Source organism: Erithacus rubecula (assembly GCF_903797595.1).
Source record: "Erithacus rubecula genome assembly, chromosome: 6".
In the NCBI taxonomy this organism is placed as follows: Eukaryota; Metazoa; Chordata; class Aves; order Passeriformes; family Muscicapidae; genus Erithacus; species Erithacus rubecula.
In genome coordinates, this window is record NC_136688.1 from 34378862 (window position 1) to 34397909 (window position 19048).

A 19048-nucleotide genomic window follows, 5' to 3' on the forward strand; every position below is an offset into this window, starting at 1 on the left:
TATAGCTATAAGGCCCATAGGTTTTTTGTTGTAGCAGATCACTGAAGTGCAATATTATGGGGTACTTTTCATTTTACATAAACATAACCTAAGGTGCACCTGGAAATTAGGGAGGCTGCTTACTTTCAGTATTTCTGTAACACAGGGAGAATAATTGTGTATGCCTCAGTTGTGTATTAAATATATTCTTATAGAAGCTGCATCTTTTATTAGATTTTCAGTGCCACAAAAGAACTATTGAAGTCCTTTTTGTGTTTGGCCAAAGAAATTTGCCCCACAGTTTCTGCATCAAACCCTTTGTTTCCATCTGGAATTAGCACATCAACTAAGCTATTTATTATCTAGAGTGATAATTTTCTACTAAACAGTAATATATTAGTATTAGTGGTTTTATTATGGTCTCTTTAACAATACCCATATATTAAAAAAACACCCTCAAGTATTTTAGCTCTACATTTGAAAAACCCAGGAATAAGAAATTTCTGTGACTTGTATTTTTATGCATTCAGAGGATGCTTAGCAGAAAAAGCTGATAGCCTATGTAACTGATTTAAGAGTGAAATATAGTCCAAAGTAGAAAAAAATTGTTCATACTAAAAGTTTTAACTATTGTATGCTGCAGCTTTGATTATTTTCATTAAGATAAGTCCTGGAATTTGAAAACATGAGGTTTTTGAGTGTTAGTTAATAATTCACAGTCACATTCTGTATATGCATTTTGAATACAGTATAAAAAAAAATCTGATTTAAATAGAACGAATTGCAACTTTGAAGCCTATAAAATACGCTTTTCAAGTTTATCTTGGATCTGTTTTATATGGTAAGTCATGTTTAAAGCTATAACTTTACTGTTTATTACCTAAGGGAATGTCTATTTGAACAAAAGAAAAATTAAAAAGCAAAAATTTTCGAAGTGTCAAATCATACCTATACAAAAATAATTTTCAAAATGTTAATGTTTGTAAAAAAACTACAATGTAACCCTCTAATTTTTGTATTACATTAACAATGTTGTTTTTAAAGTTACGTTATTTAGGATGTTATGCAACAAAATGTAATTTTGTAAATTTTTTTAGCTCTAACTTTAGCTGCAGGATCAGTGCCTGAACTGTTGCATCTTCAAGCCATGTTTTATATGACAGATGTAGCATCAGTGTTGAAATAATCATTAATTGTGGGGAATACGGTGTATATGTCAAAAGTGCAATAAAAGGTTAAATATGTAGCTTCTGTGTTTTTACTTTGTTAATTTATGGATTTTAGCCCTAGAAGTGTTATCACTATTTCCTGGAGTTTCATTTGTGTGCCTGTAGACACAGCTGAGCTGGGACAAGGGGGTTCTTGCCGTGTAGGGTTGCTGTAAGAGCAGGGGGGCTGTGCGACCTGAGCCGAAGTATTCCAGTGTGATAACTCCCTAAAACTGCATTGGCTTCTTTTGAAACATCAGTCCTTTCACTTAGTCACGGGGCAGTGGTACCAAAGCTATTTCCAGAGGCGCCCCCGCCGCTGTCCCGGCCGGCACGGGCCGTGTTTCCAGGGTCGCTGTCCCGGCCGGCACGGGCCGTGTTTCCAGGGCGGCGGTCCCGCCGCTGTCCCGGCCGGCACGGGCAGTGTTTCCAGGGTCGCTGTCCCGGCCGGCACGGGCAGTGTTTCCAGGGTGGCGGTCCCGCCGCTGTCCCGGCCGGCACGGGCCGTGTTTCCAGGGTGGCGGTCCCGCCGCTGTCCCGGCCGGCACGGGCAGTGTTTCCAGGGTGGCGGTCCCGCCGCTGTCCCGGCCGGCACGGGCCGTGTTTCCAGGGTGGCGGTCCCGCCGCTGTCCCGGCCGGCACGGGCCGTGTCTGCAGCGTGGCGCGCTCCCGGCTCGCGCCGCGGCCCGCCCCCGGCCCGGGGCCCGCCACGTGTCGCGCGGCTGCGCGGCGGGGCGGGGCGGCGGCGCGGGAAGATGGCGGCCGGGATCCGGGAGAAGCAGACAGGTGAGCGCCCGCCCGCGGTCCCGGCGCTCGGGCGGGGAGCGGGGCCCCGCACGCTGCGGCCGCCGCGCCTGCCTCTGGCCCCGCGGGGCGGGCCGCGCCTCCGCCGGGGATTCGCGCCCTCTCACCCGGCTCGCGTCTCCCGGCAACCGGGTGGCGGCCCCTCTGCCGCCTTGTCCTCGCCTCTGCGGCGGCGGGCCCGGGCCGGCGGGGCTCCGGAGCCGCGGGCCGCGGTCTGGCAGAGGGACCCCGGCCCCGCTTGGGTCCCAGGCCCGGGACGTGGCCGTAGGTGCCGCCGAGGTGTGGAAGGCTCCCCGGGGCGGGACCTGGCGGGGCCCGGGCCGTGAGCCTGCCTTCTGCCGCGGCCGTGGGAGCTCCCTCCGTCTCGGTTTCCTTGTGCCCGTGGGAAGGCTCGAAGGGAAATAGTGTTTAATGATGCAAAAATAAAGCTACTGTTGTCATGTTCGCGTTAACACAATACGGGGGAATCCGAGCGTGTACTGGCTCTCAAGAAATTGACAATACGATAATAACAACTAAACTAATTGTGCATGAGGATTTCTGTGACTAAAGGATTTGTTATTCCGTCCCTTCTTAGACACTCTTGAGAGTCCTTAATTGATTCTTCTCTACCTTGATGCTGCTTTGTAAAGCCTTGAACACACTCCTAAAGCACCGGGAAGGACAGCTCCGTAGTTCTCTGCTTCCCTTGCCGAAGCTGTTGTTAGTAGTTAGCTGCAATCATGACACTTTCTCCTTTACAACTGCGCTATCTTTGGTGGTATAGAGGATTTTGTATGCATTTAGTTAGCATGAAGTGTTTTGAATCATCTGCCTAAAAATCTCAGTCACAGTCTCTGTGAACCTTCAGTATTTTACTAGTATGCTTTACTTTTTGGTCACTTTTTTGTAGTCTCATTCCTCTTCCACCTGTCATTGATAATGCTATTTGATGTTCCTCTGAAGTCCTTGCTTATCTTCTCTTTGCTATCTTTCTAATAAAGCCTAATTTCTTTGAGCTCATATTTTGTACAGCTTTATTCTTTTCTCCTCTGTTTCACAGTGTTCATGGAGTGGTTTGCATTGAAAGGGACTTTGAAGATCATCTCATTCTAACTCCCTTCCTGCTATGGGCAGGAACACCTTTCACTAGATCAGGTTCCTTAAAGCCCCATCCAGCCTGGCTTTGAACACTTCCAAGTATGGGACATCCAGTGTCTCACTACTCTCATAGGGGAGAATTTTTACTTTATATCTAATCAAAATCTACTCTCCGTTTAAGGCCACTCCCGCTTGTCCTGTCGCTATATGCTCTTGTGAAAAGGTCCTCTCCAGGATTCTCCATTTAGGTGCTGGAAGGCACTATAAGATCTCCCTGGAGCCTTCTCATCTCCAGACAGAGCAAACCTGGCTCTGTCAGCCTTTCCTCTTAGGAGAGGTACTCCAGCCCTCTGATCATCTTGGTGATCTTCCTCTGGACTTTATCCAGCAGGTTCAAGTTCTTGTGTTGGGCCCAGATTGGGCACAGTGCTCCAGGTGGGGTTTCACCAGAGGAAAGCAGAGGGGCAGAATCCCCTCTCTCACCCTGCTGGTCGTGCTGCTTAGGATGCAGCCCAGAGTACAGTTGGCTTTCTGGGCTGCAGGTGCACATTGCCAGGTCGTGTTCAAGCTTCTCATGCACCAGCACCCCAAGTCCTCCTCAAGGCTGCTGTAAATCCATTCTCTGCTCAGCCTCAGTTTGTGCTTGGGATTGCCCCAGCCTAGCTGCTGGAACTTGCACTTGGCCTTGCTGAACTTCCTGAGGTTTACACAAGCCCATCTCTCAAGCCTGTCAAGGTGCCTCTGGATGGTTTCCCTTCTCTCCAGTTTATTGAGGAGGAATTTCTTCATGGAAAGGGTTAAACATTGGAATGCACTGCACATGGAGGTGGTAGAGTCACCATCCCTGGAGGTGTTCAGCTGGACATGGCACTTGGTGCTATGGTCTGGTTCACAAGGTGATGATCAGTCAGAGGTTGGACTCACTGGTCCTGGAGGTCTTTTCCAACCTAAATGATTCTGTGATTCTGTGACCCTACACAGCTTGATGTCATTGACAAACTTGCTCTAGGTGCACTCAGTCCTACTGTCCCTGTCACCATCAATTGTTCTTGGTTGTTTCAGTCAGCCTTTACAACTGAATCCCTGTTGTCTTCTGTTAAGGAGGTCTTTTCTAAGGAGCTAGATTGAACAACTGAAATACAATCAGAAAAAGGTTCTTATCATTTAGTTATGGTTTTATCATGTATGTGCACCATCTGTTGTGACCTTTATCCTGGTTCATAACAAGGATTGGTTTCTTAACAAAAGCATATCATTGTGCAAGCACAGTAAAAACCTGATCCTTGCTCCAGAGAACATTCAGCATTAATGTAAGTGAAATAGCAGTATGAATACAAATAGGATCTCAGACACTTGCTGAATGTTGACATGATTGTCACAGCACATCACCAGTCTCATTACTCTTTCTTAGCAGAGAGCCAAGTTTTACTTTAGTTGGCAAACTCTGCAGTGCAGCTGCTTCAGCCCCAGTAGTACCAAAGCACATAACCATACAGCTTTATATCAAATAGCTCATGTGGCTGAAGCTGTCACCAGCAGTGAGGGCCCTAAGAATTCAAGAGCAGCCTCTCCTGTTTAAAATATCTTGTCAGTCACCTGGAGGCCATGTCAGAGTGTACTCTGATGAAGTCTGCAGGTGACAGCAAACTAGAGGAATGTCTTCTACTTGTGTGCAGAGCTGCCACTTGTAGGCATCTAGATGGGCAGAAGGAATAGGCAGCAGAGATCTTATGGAATTTAACAATGACAAATTCCTGCCCTTGTAAAGGAAGAACCCCTTGCTTGTACAGGCAGTGTGGGAGGTTGCCAGACTGGAAAGTAGCTCTGTCAAAAAGACCTGCAGGGGGTCCCAGTGGAGTTGGGAGGATCAGCAGGGACTGCCAAGGTGGTCAGAGGCTCTGGTGAGACTAGATCCTGGGAGCTGCCCTATGTTCATTCAGCCAGAGTCAGTTAATTGTTTCTGTTGTTGTCCATTTATCAGCTAAGTGGGATCCATCACTCTAATTTCTGCATTTTCCTCTTTGCAAAACTGTGATGATTTTGTTACGAGTTTTAAGAAAATAGGTACTTCAGCACAAACAGTCTTTTGTTTTCCCATCAAAGATGGGAGAGCAGCATGTGCTGTGTTGTTTAACCATTAAATGAGGGAAGATTCATTACATAATAGATTTAGAGGAAGGTGAAGCTATCTACTTTACTTTGTATGTGGAATGAAAAGTTAAATTAAAGTTAAATTAAATTAAAACTCTCAGAGTTTTCCTGCTGCAAACTAAGGGTGTCTTTGTACCCCTTAAACCAGCAGTTTCTTCATATGAGTTCTCAAAATCTTTCAAACTGTATTGGTTTTGGTCAGTCATAAAGGCACTTGTTGTTTGGTGTGTACACCAGTGGTGTTCCTGTGGGGTAGGAAAAGTAGATCAGGGAATAAAGCAAACTAGTTCCCATTGGACAGAAAGCTCCTTTAAGAAGATAGTGGAATTATTTTTAAGGCAAACCATGTTAGAATATAGCCTATGTAGCTAAGGAGGGTTAATGTTTTTAAATCTTGCTTCTTTGCCTTTTGCTGTGTCCTCTGGAGCTCATAAATTCTAGCATACATGAGCCATTTGTCAGTCAAAGCTGCATATAAATAATGAAAATGTGACTTGTTGCATTTATAGTTTGTGATAGTTTTCCTTTCAAATGAAACATATAATAAAATCCTGCTAAAGTCTTTAGTCACTGTTGTTGAAGTGTGAAGAGAGTAAAAGATTTTTTGGCTTTATTTTCCAGTGGCGTTGAAACGTATGCTGAACTTCAATGTTCCTCCTGTTAAAAACAGCACAGGAGAGCCAGTATGGAAGGTAAGGACTTCTGGAACTGGAACAGGAGAATTTTATAGTGTTCAGAAAAGTTCAGATTTGAATATTTTAACTGAATCAAGTTCATCTTTCTTATGTTATTAACTTGTACAAAATAATTTTCCTGTATTATAAATACACAGAATTGAGTATCGGAACTGCTGAAAAAATACCAGAGTCAGAAAGAAGCCCAAACAAATGGATGAACTATTGATAGCTTGAAGAGGCTGAGCTCAGGCTAGCTTTATTACCTTTAAAATGGAATTTGTAGATCATGAGGAGTTTTTGCTACTACATTCTGTCTCTTCATCTGTTGTCTTTTTTCACCAATTCCTATTTTCTCTTCTGATTTTTCTGTTGTTTTCTCCCAAATGCAGTCAGGACAACTCTGCCCATACAGTAATAAATTTCTAAAAGCAAACTCTTGTTTGGCAAGACATTTTTCAGGCAATAGAAGTGATGATTATTTTTCCTCCTTTATCATTGAGTCTCTCTTTTTATTTTATATTTTATATTTTATTTATTTGCAAGCACAAATGAAAGTCTGTGACAAATTAATGATTTGTTATAAATTGGTAGATGTTGAGATGTTGAAGCACTTTAGAAGTTAGGGTAGTAGTTCCCTAAACCTGAATTCCTGTATCCACGGTATTCTACAGTATCTACTTTTTACAGCACTTTATAAGATGATGTGTGTCTGTTTCAGGTTCTGATTTATGACAGATTTGGTCAAGATATCATCTCTCCTTTGCTGTCAGTGAAGGAGCTGAGAGATATGGGGATCACTTTGCATCTGTAAGTACTTTTAAAAAATTGGGAATTCTTTTCTATAAAGAGCATTATTTAATATTCCCCAAATTAAAGAACAAATCAGTGAAAACTCATTGAATAAATAACTTCTAAAATAAAGATTATACACTGACTTGTTCCTAAAATCACATGGCATTATGCAGAATCAGAGAATGGAGAGATAATTCCAAACTATCCACATATTTTACTGTTCAGTAAGATTTCTTGCTCAAAACAGGAGGCCCTTGTTCAAAAATAAAATTATCCAGTAGTTATTATTTTGGAATTTGCCTCTACAAATCCTTTTCCAGTCATATATGTTAAAATTATATTGGTACAAACTGTTTCATGGGACTGTGTATGTTCTTTACTTAACTTTTTACACCTAGATTTTACTTTGCTGTCAAACATATGAAATCTTTAAGGATTATTTTAAGAGATTTCTCATTTCTTTTTCCCCAGATTACATTTACCTAATCCATTGTCATTCCTTAGCTGTGGTAATAGTAATGAAGAAGCTTTGAACATTTGGTTCTTTTACTGGTTTGTTAACTTTTACTAAGTGAAGGCTGGAAATGGAAGCACAGTTTCACCTGCTGGCACTTCAGCAGAAACATGAGAAAAACATCTAAGCACTTTGTCTTCAAGCAGGAAAGACACGTTTAATAGAGTGAAATATAGTGGTTTTTTACCATGTCAGCAGTTCACATATGAACTTCATGGATGCAGTATTTTAGCTTCCTCTGAATGGATAATCTGGTTTGAACATTTGTAAAGCCTTTTCTCAAGCTTTGAATAAACTTTGAACACATCTATTAATATATTCAGCCAAAAATATACATATGTGATTTCTTTTCATGCTAAAACTCTAGCTAAATATAGAAGGAAATTGTAGGAAATTATATTTGTCTGTACAAAAATAATTTCTTTAACTTTTATAATTTTATACATTTCAGAGAACAAGCACATTAGAGATGTCTTTTTTCTTCCTGTTAGGCTTTTGCATTCAGATCGGGATCCTATTCCAGATGTTCCAGCCATTTACTTTGTAATGCCAACTGAAGAAAATATTGACAGAATGTGCCAGGTAACTTCCATGTGTAATGTTTCAAAAGAGCCCAAACAACAAGGTGTGTGAAGTACCCCTGCACTCACCAGAATGAGGGTTTAGTTTGACTGTGGATAACTGTAACATCACATAGTAAAAGTATGATTTCTTCTTTTAATTAGTCAGAAATGTATTACTACTTATTTAGGAAAATTTTCCTTTCTTTTAGGATCTTCGAAACCAGCTTTATGAGTCTTATTATTTAAACTTTATTTCTGCCATTTCAAGAAGTAAACTGGAAGATATTGCAAATGCTGCTATAGGAGCTAATGCAGTAACTCAAGTGGCTAAGGTAAGAAAGGTCCCCAGTCCCTAATATTAGCACCATTAAAGGTGTCACTGCATTCTGATTTTCAGGCATACTGGGGAAAAAACAGAACCTGTAGTCATCCCAGCTTAGTACCACACTTCAGCTTCAAAAATCCAAGTGCTGCAAGATTTTTGGGCTAAATGATACAAGGGGAAATATAGTGGTTTCAGAGGATTCCTGATCACATCAGCTGAATGAGTGCTTTCAGTGCATATGTATTTCAGTATTATCTCCAAAATATGCAAAATGAGCAGTACAAGGGCAGTTCTCATTTGAATAATATTGTGTATGTACACACTTCTACTGAGTACTCTTCTATGTTTTTATTATTTAAAGGCATGTGTTAGGGATTTACTTTTATTTTTGTTGAATGGCTGTATCAAAACCTGTAAATTATTAAGTAATATACTTAAATACTTTCACTTTTTCTCACTCCAATTAGCACTACTGGCATGAATGAAAGAACCTGTTGTGAAATAAAATGAACACTGCTAGTATTGTTTAATCCTTAGGTCCTCAGCAGCAGGAAATTGGTGTAGCACTCTAAACTTTCTTAAATCTGTTTTTCAGTTGTGATGTCTCATTTACTAGTTTATGCTATAGAGAAGTTTAATTTTTTCCTGAATATACAGAAGTATTACAGAAAAGTTAAAATACATGAGCTGTAATGTGCTATTGTTCAGATATTACCCTCTTTCCTCTCTCCTTCCTGAGAGCTGAATGCTAATTATCTTGTAGTCCTTCATATTCATAAAAAGTTAACCTATAATATTGAAATAACTTCCACATGTCTTTTCAGTGATACTTGGCTGCAAAAACTTTGTCCACAGTTGAAGTTGGACAGTTGTGGCACTTTCCAGTGCTCTAATATTTTGCGTAATTAAATCAACCCTTACACAGGCTTTTAATTCATAAATTATATATTGCTTTTTTTTTTAAATAGCTACTTCTGTAAAATGTAGCAGTAAATCACATGCAGTTTTTTAATGTTTCACTCTGGACTATTCTGACTATTATTCCTTACTTTCTAGGTGTTTGATCAATATCTTAATTTCATTACTTTAGAAGATGATATGTTTGTATTGTGTAACCAAAACAAAGAACTTGTTTCATACCGTGGTAAGTAGAATTTATATAAAAATTATACAGGAATGTCTGAAGTTGAAATTTACTTTTGAATTTGTAGCTAATAATCAGCAATTGCTTCATTTTGCTTTGATCAGCTGAGAATTCAGGATAATCTGTTAAATATGTAAAATCATGAAAGAAGCAGTTCTTAGATATTCATTTCATTTCAGCATCTTTTATTACATGGTGATTGTGATACTGAAAGGAAATACATAATTTTAAATAACAGCAAAACTGTGATATAGACATTTATGGATAATCACTTTTTATACAAGGAATAGTATTGGGAAAGTTACATTTATTTTCACATGTAGATAGTGAAATCTACAGCAGCTCCTCATTATTTTAGTGTAGTTACATGTCACACAACTAATTCCTGGTGCATGGAATTCTGTTTCTCTAGACTGTGTAGAAGGAAGAGTAAATGAGTAATATTGGTATAAAGTTGATGTTTGAGACATACTGTTTCATGCTATTTGAGTGCTTCTTTACTGTTCTTTATAATTTGGTTGAATTTTATAGTAGAACAGGAAAATGTAGGAGACCTATGTCTACTTTTCTATAATGATGCATTCCCCATATGCTTTTTAGAGTGGAGAGAGAGAAACTTACAGAAAACATGGTAGAACATTTTTACCAAAAGCTTCTTAATGAAGTTTCTCAAAGTTTGATCTAAGGAGCAGTAACATTAAGTATCTATGTTGGTTGCTATGGTATAAGAAAAGGAATGTGCTCATAAAATGTCCATGGTAGACAAAATTAGAAGGCACTGACAGTATGCAGATTACTGGAACATCAGAAATGGGTACATTTAACATAATTACAGGATGGGAAATAAATTTTAAAATAAGAAAAGACAAGAGAGTAAAAATAAGGGTTTTTTCCTCCTATAACCTGTGAGACCATTAGTTGGAGATAACTAATGAATGACAGCCCCAGTAGATTTCAAAGCTTTGTCATTATAGAAAAATACAGATATTGGGAGTGGTCTGCCTTTCTTGGTGCTGATATTTCAGAGACTTGAAACTTGTATTACTGCTGTCAGCCTAGTCAAAACTTTGCTTGCTAAGTATATTTGCTGAAATATAATCCATGTCTCTAAAGTTCTTACAGGAGAAAAGCTGGGGAGGAAAAAAGCACCTTTAAAGTTAGAGAATGGTTATGGCTGTCCATGCATAAATTTAGGATGTAGGTGTAGAGCTTTGAAACTGATTTTAGAAGAAAGAGGGTAAGACAGGTAATTATGTGAGAAATGTTTAAAGGTAAAGTAAAACAAACAAGGATAGGATTTATGGCATGTATCCTGAGATAGTGTTTGACTTGAGATCAGTGATAAGATTTGGTTTGATGCTTCCTGTTGGCTATTGTATTCTTGTCAGGGTTAGTTACTTAAGAGAAATGTTACTGTATGTCTTCTGTTCTGAGCTAAATGTGGGAGGAAAATCTCTCTTATCTGTCAAGTGAAATGTTTCGTAACTTGGGAATTACCCCTAATTTAGAGAGTGATGGTAAGTTTATGAGGAATAAAAAAGGAATCTCCATACAAGAGGTGGGATTTAGAAATTTTAAATACAGATAACTGCATACTAAAATTAATTATTTTACATAGGTAATTTTTGAGGCTTTTCTTCCTGAAAAATGTTTGCCAAGTGTATGGCCATTTCTCTTGTATATCATGTTTCTTATTAGATTTTTGTTAATGCAATACTAACACAACCCAAAGGATACATATGGAGTGAGAGGGGTTGGGAAATTATTGTGTAGTGTTTGACCTTATACAGTAAGCAATAATTAAGTTCTGCCAATTTTTTTCTCAGAAAAAAAAGGAGGTAGAAACTAATAGGTGTGCTAAGACAGGCATTTCAGGATGTGAACTCTTCTGCTGCAGAAGCTGTTGACTACTAACAGCCATCAGATAAGAAGAGGATTGTTGTCTCTCAATTAAAGTGGTATAAACCTATTTAACCCTATTCTTTTTTCCACACTGTTTTAGCCATTAACCGACCAGATATAACAGACACAGAAATGGAAACTATAATGGACACTATTGTTGATAGTCTCTTCTGTTTTTTTGTTACACTTGGTAAGTTTCCAAATTCTAGCATATTTTCCATATTCATTGAGATAACTAGAAGTCTAATGATTTCATATAGAAAATTAAAAGCAGAATCAGATCTGTGGCCAAAATCTCAATAATTCACAGGGTGGGATAATGATCTTGCTCAAATTATTGCTTTATATCACTGCAAAGTACAAGAAAGGCTGTCCTTCATGGGAGTTGAGTCTTAGTCTTCCATGTCAATGGGAGAAGAACACTGAAATGCAGAGGTTTGGATGCATTATTTTAACAAAATCCTAGTTTGCAATGAAGATAATAGTGCTTTGTGTTTGAATTTGTCATTCTCAAAAAAAAAAACCGACCCCCTAAACACCACAGAATTAGAAGGAAAAAACTCCTCACACAAACCCTGCAAAGATCTAAGTGAAATAACTTCCTAAGGGAATAAGATATATTAAGTTTACTTATTTTATTGTGAGTTTCCTTTATGCTTAATTGATACATTTTTCATAGTGAAAAATACTATGTTACATACTGAGGTTGTAACTGAAATTGGTCCATCTGAGATAGCTTTTCTACAAGGGGAGCTGGGGATTGCTATGGGACAGTCTGTTCAAAAGAGGTTCCCTTGGACCTATTCAGTTCTTTCACGTGTTAGAGTGATACAAATTAATGTCTTTTCCTCAGTCACTTAAAATCTGTGGTTTTGGAATTTTCATGTTTGTATAGATAAGTGAGAAACAGTAGCTAAATATTTTGAAACTTGAAAGCCAATGAAAAGTGTGCTTTTGAAAATAGCATTACTATAGATACATAGTTCTGGACATATCAGTGACTTGTAACAGATATATTGTGGTGGTTTAATACTTATAATATTATACTTTATTATACTTATAATACTTTATTGTGTTCAGAGGACTTCTGACCTTTTCAAAATAACTTCTAATGCATCTATATGAGATAGTTTGTCCCCTCTAACACTACATTAGCTTTCTTTCTAGTATACACTCTATTTCTCATAAATTGTTGCATGAGGTATTCACTTACTTCTGTAAAACTTTATTTAATATTTCCATATAGTGTATTATATTTCATAGATAAAGACTGCAGGAGAAAAGTGTAATGTAAATTTGTATTTAATCTCAGAATGTTAGTAAAAGTTGTTTATGGAAAGTAATGTAATATAAAATCTGAAAATTGCAATGCAATGTATCTTTTATTAGGCGCTATACCTATAATCAGATGCTCAAGAGGAACTGCAGCTGAAATGGTGGCAGTGGTAAGTGTTTTTCTAAACACCTATCATTGCTTTACAACTTTCCAAACACCACTTTCCCTTTTCTCAGTACTAGGCAGAGATCTAGTGTCATTGTATCCTTTTCCTTATGAAAGAAATAAAACTGCAAAAGCAATGCATCCATTTTCCTTTCTGATTTCAATTCCTTGGAACTTCTGTAGAAACTGTAATGTTAGGGAATCAGATAATGAGAAGCTTAAACATAAATAATTATTCCTAATCTAGAGTTTATCAGGATTTTCTAATAGGCTTTATGAGTATGCATCTACACAGTTTAGAAAGTGGCTGTAGGGCCTGTGTTCTTCTGTGTGTGCCAGTAAGAAATTTTGATCTATCTTACTGGGAAACCCTGTAAGTACAAGACATTTATTTTAGGAAATGAAACTTAACACTGAACTTGATCATCAAATAGGGGTGAAATGACCAAACTAAATCACAACTACAAATCTTTATTAGAAGTCACTGTGGTTCATTTCTTCCATCTTCTTTGCATCTTCTTCTTCATTGAAATGATAGTACTGATAAAACCTAAGCATGCAGAGTGCATGGACTCAGGTTGAGGATATTCTCACTTTTATGAAACTTTGTGAAATTATGTGGCAGTGTCTGGTAGCCCAGTTTACTGCTTCTGCTGTGCTTCCCTCTTGATGCTTCCTATTGGTATTTTCTACTTGTGTGTTTAAGGAAAGGATACTAATTGTCTGGGAGGAGATTAGTAGACATAAAGGAAATATCTTCATTATAGTCCTGGACATAGGTATAAATGCTGAAGGAGCTAAATAGATGTAAGATTTCTTTCTTTCCCATATGCACTGGACCTAGTCTTCCTTCAAAAACAGCATAATAAATCTTTCAATGTTGATTGTGTGAAGAGGTTAGGAAAGAGGTTTGGTTTGTTAAAAGTGGTTTTGTTTTTCCTCTCCTCAGAAATTGGATAAGAAGCTCAGAGAGAATCTAAGAGATGCCAGAAACAGTCTTTTTACAGGTGACACACTTGGAGCTGGCCAGTTCAGGTATTGTGTTAGTAATTTTTTCATGTTTCAGTTGTCTGGGTAAGTCACCATTGTACTGAAAACTGTATTTCCAAGAATTTGGTTCAAATTCTATATTGAAAGAATTTACATACTTTCAAGAGAGTTTTCCAATCCCACAGCATAACTCATTTAAAAATTTTTACAACTATTAAGTGTATGGTCCTAGGGCAGTAAGTCAGAAATTATGTTATGAACCAGTTAATTTTGTTCAACCTCTAAAGCCAGCAAGAGCTGAACTTCTGTAAATATACTCTGAAATACAAAATACACTTGGATTCTGAACATAGCCTGAGCAGCTCTTAGTCCTTTAAAAGAAAGACCCATTTTCTTGCTTGTGAACATTGTTACCAGTTCAGTTATATCAAAGGCAAGTGTTTCCCAGCTGGTCCATCCCTTGACAGAGTACAGTGCTTGAGGACTGCCACCTGGATAATTAAAGTCTGTTAAGTCATGACCATTTGAATCCTTGGTGGCTGCTGATAATGTGTTCTCAGTAGCATCCCTGTATACTGCTGCTCTAGGAAGGTGTGTTATGAGAGTTTATACTGTACATGAAGAGGAGGAGATATATTGGCAAGGCTGTAGCTGGAGGAAACTTTTAATCTGCTAATTGGATATAAAACAGTCATCTTACTTTTATCTCAAAGTAAAATCAGAGCTTGGATAAAAGGCCCAAAAACATTAAAGCTGGAAGTAGGAATGAGATTGAAAGGAGAGAGAATAGTTGTGAAATACCAGTTTCTTCACTTTCATGGGAACTGAACTGTAAGCACTGCTTTTCCCTGAGGCATGGCTTGTTTTCCTGATAGTGTAGCATCATAGCTCTCAGAATTAAAATGCAAGGTAAAGGAGACAAAGGAAACATTAACTAGTTGGATGGCTTCAGATCTTTAGTTGGTTTTTCAGCATCAGGTGACTAAGGCTCTTGAGATTTTATATTTAATTGAATATACTTACAGCAAGGAAATCCACAGCATGGAATTTAAATGCTTTTATGCTGTTCAAATGTACTTTACCTCCATGTTTGTAGGGATAATGTGCTTAAGAGAAATGGTTGTTGTAATGCTCTGTCAGCTCACAACCTTCCTTTCTTCACTATAATTTTTTCATGTAGCCCTAGCCCAAGACCTTTAGGCATGAATGCATTTTTTACCACAGAGTTGGGTATCGATGGAATTACCACAGTGCATCTCAGAAGTTCATAATTTATTTTTGTATGCACTTTATATACAGGCAGAGAGAACAGTGAAATTAGAAACCCTTGGAAGTGAGATTTTATATTTGAGGATCGTAATCGGGATTAAGGTCAAATATTACTTTAATAAAACTGAATAGAAATAAAATTAATATAAACTGAAATAAATAAAAACTGAAACAGTTTTTTGGAACTCAAATGTGTATCCACACAAAGATGTATTACTTAATATCTAAAAAGTTAGTTGCTGTTCAGTGTTTAGACTTCTGCTCAATATTTATATATTGGTAATTTCACTTGGTACAAAATAAAATAATACTTTATCATTACTACGATTTAATTCTAGGAATTTATTATAGTGCTCAACCTCAACTACTTTTGGGAAGCTGGAGGAGCTCTGCATGAGACAGTTTTGCTTTTATCTTGAAATACGATCTAGAAGGTGGCTGATATCAGTCAGGATGTTACTGGGGTGTATTAAACATTAAAGAAGTACTAACACAGTGTCATCTTTTCAGCTTCCAAAGGCCCTTATTAGTCCTTGTTGACAGAAACATAGATTTAGCAACTCCTCTACATCATACTTGGACATACCAAGCTTTAGTGCATGATGTTCTGGTAAGGATAAATCTGATTTTGTTACCAAAACTATTTTTTCCCTCAGTTTGTTGTTAAAACTTATTACCAGATTGTCTCTTAATCCAAAATCTGTTTTGTCTGTTTTATTTGGAAGTTGTTTTAGTAGAGAACAACTTGGAAGATTTTCTCTAGAGGGTTTATTTAGCAATAATTTCTGAAGTATTTAAAAAGTTGAAATCTTGATATCATCAAAAGATCTCTAATTCAGCAATCCTGGCTTTTTCATCAGCAGCTCATGATCTATATTTAAGTAATATCCCAACTCCATTAAGTGCAATTCACTTTTGAAAAATACATGCTTTTAATGTGTTTTTAAATCAGTTTTGGTCTTAGTTTGGACTTCTAAAAATACTTTTTCCTGTTTTTCTCCACAAGGTGGTGTAAGTGTTCAGTGCAGAGTGGTATACGGTCGTACTGTAAGAAATTTAAAATAGACTTTTAAATTTTTTTTTTCAATTTAGATAATTTTAAGCTGCCTTTATTTCCTCGAGTTTATTTTATAAAAGCAATAGTAGAAATGTACTAGAATGGTAGCTCATTTTGTTTATCTCAGATTTGTGCATTTTGCATATCACTGTGGAGTAAACAATAAAGAAAAAGAAAAAGAGTAAGAGTAATTAGTTTCTGGAGGCTTTTTATATGCTGAGAATTATTTGTGAAAATCATTTCAGTATCTAGTTTTGAGAATTATTTTGGATTTATTATTGAGACTGTTAGAGGCATACATGAAATTTACACATGCCACCTATGTGTTGATATACAAAGTTGATGGTGAACTGTATAGTCATACATAGTGTCCAGAAACTTGCATTGCTGCAATGAAAATATTTCAGCATGTCACTAATGGAATGTTTTAGGGCACCTGTAAGTTTTATTTTATGTAATTAATTCATTATGGCAAGTCCTTTCCTCTTAAACTTAAGGGTGCTTTCTGCAAATAACAAATTTTGACCTAGTTTCTTTAGGAAAGGCATATCTGAAAAAAACACGGTTTGTACCAAATTTTCTCTTAAGTGTTGAACTAGAGACTTGCAGGTAGAAGTAGTGAATTTCTATAGGTTTCTTTTCAGGGTAGTGTTGGGTTGCCTTAGGCATGAGTTGGGATAGGACTTCAGTTGGAATAACACAACAAGAACTAACTCTTCATTGGATCTCTACTGCATCAGGCTTTTGTAGTTTCTCTGAGCCAAATTGTTAAATGTTGCATCTTTAAAGTACACAGGATTAGGAATTTTTAACCAAGTGGTCTGTGGTTCCATGACAAGGGCAAAAGTTTAATTTCAAAACGAGTCAAGTTATTCACCTTAAAGGAAAGCCTGCCAATCTCTTCACATACTGACCATAATATTTCATGAAATAACTGCAGTAGTCTTTTTAAAGGCCATAACTTGTAACAATAAAACTGTTACCAAGATGTTGATTATGTAAACTATACTTTCAAAGACATTGGGTTTTGTTCAGGGTCTCAGTTACAATAAGAATGCTGTGCAGTGTTGAGCTACCCAGACACAGAGTGCTGCATCCATTGAGATTATAACCATGCTGTTTCTACACATAAACATGCATTCCTGTTTATGAATAAAAAACTTTTCAACCGTGGATACAGAAAAATGGGAGGTGTGGTTAGAAAGGTTGTAAGGACAAAATGGGGAATTGAAAGGAAGAGCACTAATCAGTAAGACTTATTTTAGGAAAACTTGTAAATGCCAAAACTAACTTGAAAACACAGGTCACTGGTGAGTTAAAAAGATCCAAAACACAGATCTCCATTAAAAATTACAGCTAAATTTGCAATCAAATTAATTCTTCTCTCTTCAAGTTTTTATCAAATATGTGTACTTAAAGAATACTATTTTTTTGCTGAAACATTAAACACCTCTTGTAAGATGAGGTTTGTGCTCATCAACTGCATGTGTTTCCTTTGAGTAGTTACATGGTTGTTTCTATTCTGGCATGGATCATTTGTAGTATTTAAGTCCCTGCCAAGGAATAATTAGAAACATTTAAAAACTTTATTTGACAGTTCCACTAGCAGTGATCCATTTCTGTATACTTTAATGAAATAAAGTGATGTTTTATTTCTGGAAAGAAGATCTATTCTAAAAGGTTCATAAGAGTTTCTGTGTAGATGAAGATTTCACTTTATCATTATTTGTCAAGCAAAGAGCACCTTTGAAGTTTTAAATGTTCTTGAAAAGAGCTAGGACAAATTCAGCAAGTGTAATAATTGTTAATATTCTTTGTTGAAAACCAGAGAGAATAGGTAAGCTGCAGAAAATACAGGGCAGTCTTTGGCAGTGTGGGAAAGAACTAGAAGACCTACAGGGAGCAGTGTGGTGACATGAGCATAATTGTGTTCCTCTAACAAGGCAATGTATTTTCTATGTTCATGCATCTGTGGAAGAAGAAAAACAATATGGAAAAATAGCAGCTTTGTTGCAGAGTTTTGTTTTATCATTTATTCACTGTTTTACTAGTGCTCAAAAAATTAGGGACAGAGCTGTGAAGGTGTGGCTAAATAGTCCTGACAGTGAATAATCCTGTTGCTGACGTCAACAGCTTCTTGGCAGCTGTGATACATGTGTTGTAGCTATGTAAGTGAACAGACTTAGAAACACTTTTTGTCTCAAGATAGAAACTTTTCTACCTCAAAGTTTTGGAGAGTTATTAGAGCACAGTCTTTGCTACATAACTTACTTTCCATGTAGAAAACAGTGTTCAAAATTCAGTGTCAGAATAGTGCTTGCATATGAGATAATCAAATGTCTTTGCTTAACTTTTGTTGCCTTGTTTAGTATTGAACTGATCACAGTTCAGAAACTGTGAGTAATTTTGGAGTCCTTTTATTACTGTTGTTATTATCTAGTTAACTAGTAAACTGTTTCCTGTCTTCCTATGAAGTTCTAATAAAAAACTCTGCTAATATTTTATAGAAAATATTGTCAAAGATATTTTATTGACTATAAAAGACTGAATAAACAAACTGTCAATTATTTACATAAGATTCCTCTTTATTTTAGGATTTCCATTTGAATAGAGTTAACTTGGAAGAATCAGCAGGAGCAGAAAGTACTCCAACAGGTGCTAGACCTAAGAAAAAAAATAAGAAGTCCTATGATTTAAGTGCATCTGATAAATTCTGGCAAAAGCATAAGGGCAGGTAAGCTGTAAAGGTATACAGTTTATATTTATTTAGTCAATATAAATTCTAAGTATTCTTCATATATGGTAGTTCTGTTTTAAGCTTATTTGAAAATATTTTTTAGCTTGGGGGCTTTTTTTTTTCAGGTGTATTGGGTCTGGCTGATATGAAGTTCATTTCCCCAAAACGACCCTCAGAGTGCTGTGCTTTGCATTGATAGCTAGAAAGGTGTTGCTAAAGTTCCAGTGTTTTGATTATTGGTGAGCAGTGCTCCCACAGCATCAGCACTGTCTCCCCAACATTCCCCCTCACCAGCAGGCTGAGGGTGGGCAAGATCTTGGGAGGAGGCATAGCCAGGACAGCTCACTCAAACTGAGCAAAGAGATACTATGTACCTTTCCATTCCATTCCATTCCATTCCACTCTTTAGCAATAA

At 37.4% G+C, this 19048-nt stretch overlaps 1 protein-coding gene across 1 annotated transcript in view; it reads left to right on the forward strand.

Annotated features, from left to right (window-relative positions):
* Positions 1 to 1898: 1898 nt before the first annotated feature.
* SCFD1 (sec1 family domain containing 1) overlaps positions 1899 to 19048 on the forward strand; it is a 46410-nt gene continuing 29260 nt past the window's right edge. Inside the window, exons 1-11 of the mRNA XM_079309064.1 lie at positions 1899 to 1973; positions 5844 to 5914; positions 6618 to 6706; positions 7697 to 7787; positions 7978 to 8100; positions 9150 to 9237; positions 11240 to 11329; positions 12529 to 12584; positions 13530 to 13615; positions 15350 to 15449; positions 18491 to 18630. Of these exons, the coding sequence (XP_079165190.1) occupies positions 1943 to 1973; positions 5844 to 5914; positions 6618 to 6706; positions 7697 to 7787; positions 7978 to 8100; positions 9150 to 9237; positions 11240 to 11329; positions 12529 to 12584; positions 13530 to 13615; positions 15350 to 15449; positions 18491 to 18630 (965 nt within the window). The 5' untranslated portion in view covers positions 1899 to 1942. The remainder of the gene's footprint in view (positions 1974 to 5843; positions 5915 to 6617; positions 6707 to 7696; positions 7788 to 7977; positions 8101 to 9149; positions 9238 to 11239; positions 11330 to 12528; positions 12585 to 13529; positions 13616 to 15349; positions 15450 to 18490; positions 18631 to 19048) is intronic.